Source organism: Charadrius vociferus, unplaced genomic scaffold (assembly GCF_000708025.1).
Source record: "Charadrius vociferus isolate BGI_N301 unplaced genomic scaffold, ASM70802v2 scaffold1158, whole genome shotgun sequence".
Classification (NCBI taxonomy): domain Eukaryota; kingdom Metazoa; phylum Chordata; class Aves; order Charadriiformes; family Charadriidae; genus Charadrius; species Charadrius vociferus.
This window is the reverse complement of record NW_009649701.1, coordinates 107,242-112,258: the sequence shown is the minus strand read 5'-3', so window position 1 is coordinate 112,258 and position 5,017 is coordinate 107,242. Positions and strand designations below refer to the sequence as shown.

Below are 5,017 nucleotides of genomic sequence, written 5' to 3'. Positions count from 1 at the left end.
ACCAAGGGGCGGCGGCGGCCGTGGCGACATGGGCAGCGCCGAGGAGGATTATAACTTTGTCTTCAAGGGTGAGTCCAGGGCTCGATGCCAACCCCCCTCCCCAAAAGGGATGGAGCGAGAGGCTGGGGGCTGCGGGGAGGGATTTAGAGTGCCTTCCCCCCCTCCCCCCAGGGTTGCTGTGTCCCGAACTGGGATGTTGTTGACCGTCCCCGCAGCTCTGGTGCGCGCCGGGAGCTGCAAAGGGTCGGGATCGGGGAGCAGGCGCCGGCCTCAGCTGTGTCCCCGGCTGGTGGCAGTGGGGTCAGGGCTAGTGAACGTCACTGGGGGCACAGGGACACCCGTGCCCACCCTAAGGCCACACGTGTGGGACGCTGGGCGAGTTGCTGGCACATGGTGGGGGCTGAGACGGCCGGGGTTGAGCGTGCGAGGCATAAACGCTGTGCGAGCGCATTAACCCCTGAGAGCAGCGGGCATTTAAAAGTCATTCTGCTGCGGTCACCTCGGTGGTGGCACACGCAGAGGACGTGTGGATCAAACCTGGGCGGGAGAAACGGGGGCACGGGCTCGTGCCCCCCAGCTTGAGCTCTGCAGGCACGGGGCACCGGTGTCCTCCGTCTCTGCCGGGCGCTACCGACCGGACCCCGCTGGACCTTGGGCAGGTGGGGATGGACAGGCTCCGGGTCCTGGGTGCCCACCGCAGCGGGGTGACCCGGAGCTTGCCCTGGGTCCTGCTGCCCAGAGCCTGGTGGCCGTGACCCCCTTCGGCCAGCATGGCTGGGCTCAGCAGAGGGGGCTCAGCTGCACCCGAGGGGCTGAGAGCTCACGACGCAGGGACAGGACCCCCCTTTGCTGAAGGAGTGACGGCGCCGGGTGTTACACCCACATGCCTGCCCAGGTCTGGGGCCATCAGGCGATGCGGGATGCCCGTGCACCCCATGCCGGCAGCCGGAGCGATCTGGCTGCCGCCCTGCCAATGACACGAGGTGCTGGCTGATCTGGCTCAGGTCAGAAAAGGTTATTTGAATTTCTGTGAAGCGTCTTGGAGCAGCCCTCTCCCCTCCTCGACAGCTCCAGTGAGCTTTCTCCCTTTCTTCCGCAGTCGTCCTGATTGGGGAGTCCGGGGTGGGCAAAACCAACCTGCTCTCCCGCTTCACTCGCAACGAGTTCAACCACGACAGCCGCACCACCATCGGCGTGGAATTCTCCACCCGCACCATCCTGGTGGGAGACGCCGTGGTGAAGGCTCAGATCTGGGACACGGCCGGGCTGGAGCGGTACCGCGCCATCACCTCTGCGTAAGGATGGGATGCCTGAACTCGGGGATCTCTGGTACCCGGGTGGTGATGCCCTCGTGGTCGAGCTCCACGGGTGAGGATGCTGTGGGGAGTGTCCGGAGTGTGGGTTGATGGTGGGGTTCTCCCGTAGGTATTACCGGGGGGCTGTGGGTGCCCTGGTTGTCTTTGACATCACCAAGCACCAGACGTACGATGTGGTGGACCGTTGGCTGAAGGAGCTGTACGACCACGCTGAGGCCAGCATCGTCGTCATGCTGGTGGGGAACAAGACCGACCTGGCGCAGGCTCGGGAGGTGCCCATGGAGGAGGCGAAAATGTTTGCAGGTACGGGCTGGCACCCTGCCCCAGGGTTGGGGGCTTGGGAACCCCCTGATAGCGGGGACCCGCACCAATGCGGGCACCCCGCCATCTCTAAAGGGGCTCGGAAATGGAGCCGTGCCCTCGCCGGGGTCTGCATCGTCTCGCGGGACTCCTCTCATTGCAGACAACAACGGGCTGCTGTTTGTCGAGACCTCGGCGCTGGACTCCACCAACGTCGAACAGGCGTTCGAGACCATCCTGAAGGGTACGTGCACCGACGCCGTGGTGCCCCGGTGACCGGGGTATCGCGGAGTCCCTTACCAGGGACGCAAGGGCTGGGCAGAGGATGTGCAGCGCTGCTCTCTGCGCTGCTCCACCTGAGCAATTTGGGGCTGGTTTCGGTGTTGTCTTTCCTGCTGGTTTGGTTTCCGGCCTTTCGTGCTGGGCGTTCCGCTCTCCGCGCCCCATGGCTTTGTTCTCATGCCCCCCGGGCATCCCCGAAGCCCCGAGGGCTCCTTCTCCCCCTGTAATCCCCCGTTCCCCTTCCTGTTGTCCTGCGCTCTTGACTCAACGTCTCCGGCACCCTGCCGAACCGGCCGTGGGCACCTGAGGGGGACGGGGATGGCGAGGGGTGATGCTCAGCCAGGAGAACCTCTCCAGGAACGGCAGCCGGCAGGAGCGTGGCGAGGTGTGCCGTGCCGTGCCGTATAGCGCCGAGCCAGCCGGCGTGCTGCCAGCGCTGGCACGGGGCGAAGCACTAAGCCCAGGTTGGGCAAGAGGAAATTGCCCCAGCGCAGGGTGTTCCCCAGGCACGGCGGGGACGCAGCCCGCGGGAGCTGCTCCCTTGTCACCCCTCAGCTCGTCCCCTCCGCTGCACACAGGGCAAGGAGAGCCACCTTGGGCCAGTGGGCAGGCAACGGGGGCTATGGGCACCCTACTTCCCCAGGTGGCCCTTAGGTGACACGCAGACCCCCTCCCCGCCCCCGGCACCTCTTGTTTTGCAGAGATCTTCCACAAAGTGCAGAAGCAGAAGCAGAGGAACAGCCAAAGCAACACAGTGTCGCTTGCCAACGAGAGCCCGGAGAGCACAGCCCTGGCGCAGACGGAGAAGCGCCCGTGCTGCGTGGCCCTCTGAGCTGGCCGGGCACCCCGGGCGGCCCCCGGGGACCCCCGCAAGCCCCGGGACACACCGGTGGCATCGAGCTGGGTCTGCCTACGCGCAGGCTCATCCGGTGTCACCCAGCCTGCGGTGCCACCCCCGTCCCGGTGCGGTGGGGACCGGCAGCCCCGGACAGTGGCCAAATTCTGCCATAAATGGTGAGAGGCTCCAGTGCCCGGACCTCTGCTCTGTCTGCTTCGTTTTTGCCGGGCCTTGATTAGCATCACCACCGTCCCCCACGGACCTGGCACCCCCCGGCCCCGCGGTGCAGAGGACTGAGACACCCCCAGGCACCGCTGGCGAAGGAGCCGGGGGTTTCTGGCCGGCATCGTGCCAGCGACGGGAGCTGCTCCTATGGCGTCTGGCCCTGGGGTTGCTCCCCACGCGGCCACCTCGTGCCACGCGCCGGGGACATGGCTGTCCCCACAGGTCTCTGTCCCCACCGGGGACTGCTCTGGGGTCATCCCAAGCCCTAAGGAGCGAAGTGGCAGCGCTCGGCCCTTGGCACACCTCTGTCCCCATCGAGACATGGGAGAACCGTGACGGCAGGAGCTGGCGAAGGTCCCTCCTGTCTGCGGGGCGGGATGGGGTCGGTGCAGAGCGCGGTGCCAAAGGGCCCGGGAACAGCTCCGTGTCCAGCGCAGCGGTGACGCAACCATTAAAGGACTTGCGAAATGCAGGTTTGCTGAGCTGGAATTCCTGCGTGTTTGTGGTCCCATCCCCTGCGCCCCACCTCCACCGCATGCTGCAGATCGTGGTCCGCCATCCCCCTGCCCCCCCTGCCAGCCTGATGCCATGGTCCCGCTGTGCCCCCTCCCAACCCAATGCCACTGTCCCCTTGCACCCTCTCCCAGCCTGAAGCCACTGTCCCTGTGTCCCCTCCCAGCCTGATGCCACCATCCCGCTGCGCCCCCTCCCAACCCAATGCCACCATCCCGCTGCGCCCCCTCCCAGCCTGATGCCACTGTCCCCCTGTGTCCCCTCCCAGACTGATGCCACTGTCCCCCTGTGGCCTCTCCCAGCCTGATACCACCATCCTCCTGCACCCCCTGCCAGCCTGATGCCATGGTCCCACTGCGCCCCCTCCCAACCCAATGCCACTGTCCCCTTGCACCCTCTCCCAGCCTGATACCACCATCCTCCTGCACCCCCTGCCAGCCTGATGCCATGGTCCCACTGCACCCCCTCCCAACCCAATGCCACTGTCCCCTTGCACCCTCTCCCAGCCCGATGCCATGTTCTCCGTGTGCCCCCTCCCAGCACGATGCCACCATCCTGCTGCGCCCCCTCCCAGCTCGATGCCACCGTCCCCCTGTGTCCCCTCCCAGCCTGGGACCACGTTCCCTGTGTGCTCCCTCCCAGCCCCATGCCACGGTCCCCCTGCGCCCCCTTCCCACACAACCTTTCCCAGCCCATATCCCGCATCCTTGATGGCTTCTAGTGGACGGCCGGCAGCTTGTCCGTCCAAACCGTGACTTGACCTCGGCCGGTTACCCAAAACCCCTCAGAAATGGGACAACCGCTGCTGGATTCCCCGTATCTTCCTCTGGTTCCGGACACTCGCTTTCCCTTTGCACCGTGAAATACGCGTCAACCCCACTCCCGCTCCGCACCCGTGGCTCTGCACGGAGAGCGTGGCCGTGGCCGTGACTGTCCCCATGGCTGGCACACGCGGTGGCCTTTCCCTGCTGCCATGCAGCGCTCTGCATGAGGCCGCCCCGGTGCACCCGGGGAAGGCACAGCGGTGCTGAGAGGGGAGCGGAGCCCACGTACTTCCCCCTCCTTCCCCCTTACCTGGCCCAGGTGAGCACACCGGGGCGGTGACGGGCGGCCTCGGCCACCAATGGCTGCGGAGGAGGAAGGGCTGTGGCCACCAATGGGGGTGGGGGGGACAGCCCCCGCCAGGGCTGGATAAGGCCCGGAAATCCCAGTTGGCCCAGTGGGAGCGGGGTTGTGGTGCTGGGCGAGATGCGGGGCAAGGATGATGAGTACGACTACCTCTTCAAAGGTGGGTGTCCTGCTCTGCCTGTGCTGCTCTGGCCGTGCCTGTCATGAGCTGTGCTCCTTCTCAGCCTGTGCTGCTCTGGTCATTCTTGCAATGAGCTGTGGTCGGTCTCAGCCCACTGCTGGAAGCCGGGGGGGTGTGTTATCTCCACACAGCACCCTCGGGATGGAGCTGGAAGCTGGGGCTTTGGCTTGTACTGGGATATAATGCGAAGCTCCCAGTGCTGGCGGGGGCGGGGGGGGTTGTTGAGGCTGTGCT

The 5,017-nt window shown here is 66.1% G+C and overlaps 2 protein-coding genes across 2 annotated transcripts in view; both read left to right on the top strand.

The window, feature by feature from the left end:
• Nucleotides 1–28: 28 nt before the first annotated feature.
• Nucleotides 29–2,730, top strand: RAB25 (RAB25, member RAS oncogene family). Its single transcript, XM_009890582.1, has 5 exons — nt 29–68; nt 1,100–1,295; nt 1,426–1,619; nt 1,780–1,860; nt 2,600–2,730. Exons 1-5 carry the CDS (start codon nt 29–31, stop codon nt 2,728–2,730), a joined length of 642 nt encoding a protein of 213 aa, XP_009888884.1.
• Nucleotides 2,731–4,722: 1,992 nt separating this feature from the next.
• LOC104291365 (ras-related protein Rab-11A-like) overlaps nt 4,723–5,017 on the top strand; it is a 5,625-nt gene continuing 5,330 nt past the window's right edge. The window contains exon 1 of the mRNA XM_009890589.1: nt 4,723–4,762. Coding sequence (XP_009888891.1) covers nt 4,723–4,762 — 40 coding nt within the window. The remainder of the gene's footprint in view (nt 4,763–5,017) is intronic.

Bases quoted from the DNA above. Each gene is read 5' to 3' on its own strand.
- RAB25 (XM_009890582.1), top strand. From the start codon at position 29: ATGGGCAGCGCCGAGGAGGATTATAACTTTGTCTTCAAGG. The intron at 69-1,099 runs GTGAGTCCAGGG...TTTCTTCCGCAG, and splicing joins TTATAACTTTGTCTTCAAGG to TCGTCCTGATTGGGGAGTCC. The intron at 1,296-1,425 runs GTAAGGATGGGA...GTTCTCCCGTAG, and splicing joins TACCGCGCCATCACCTCTGC to GTATTACCGGGGGGCTGTGG.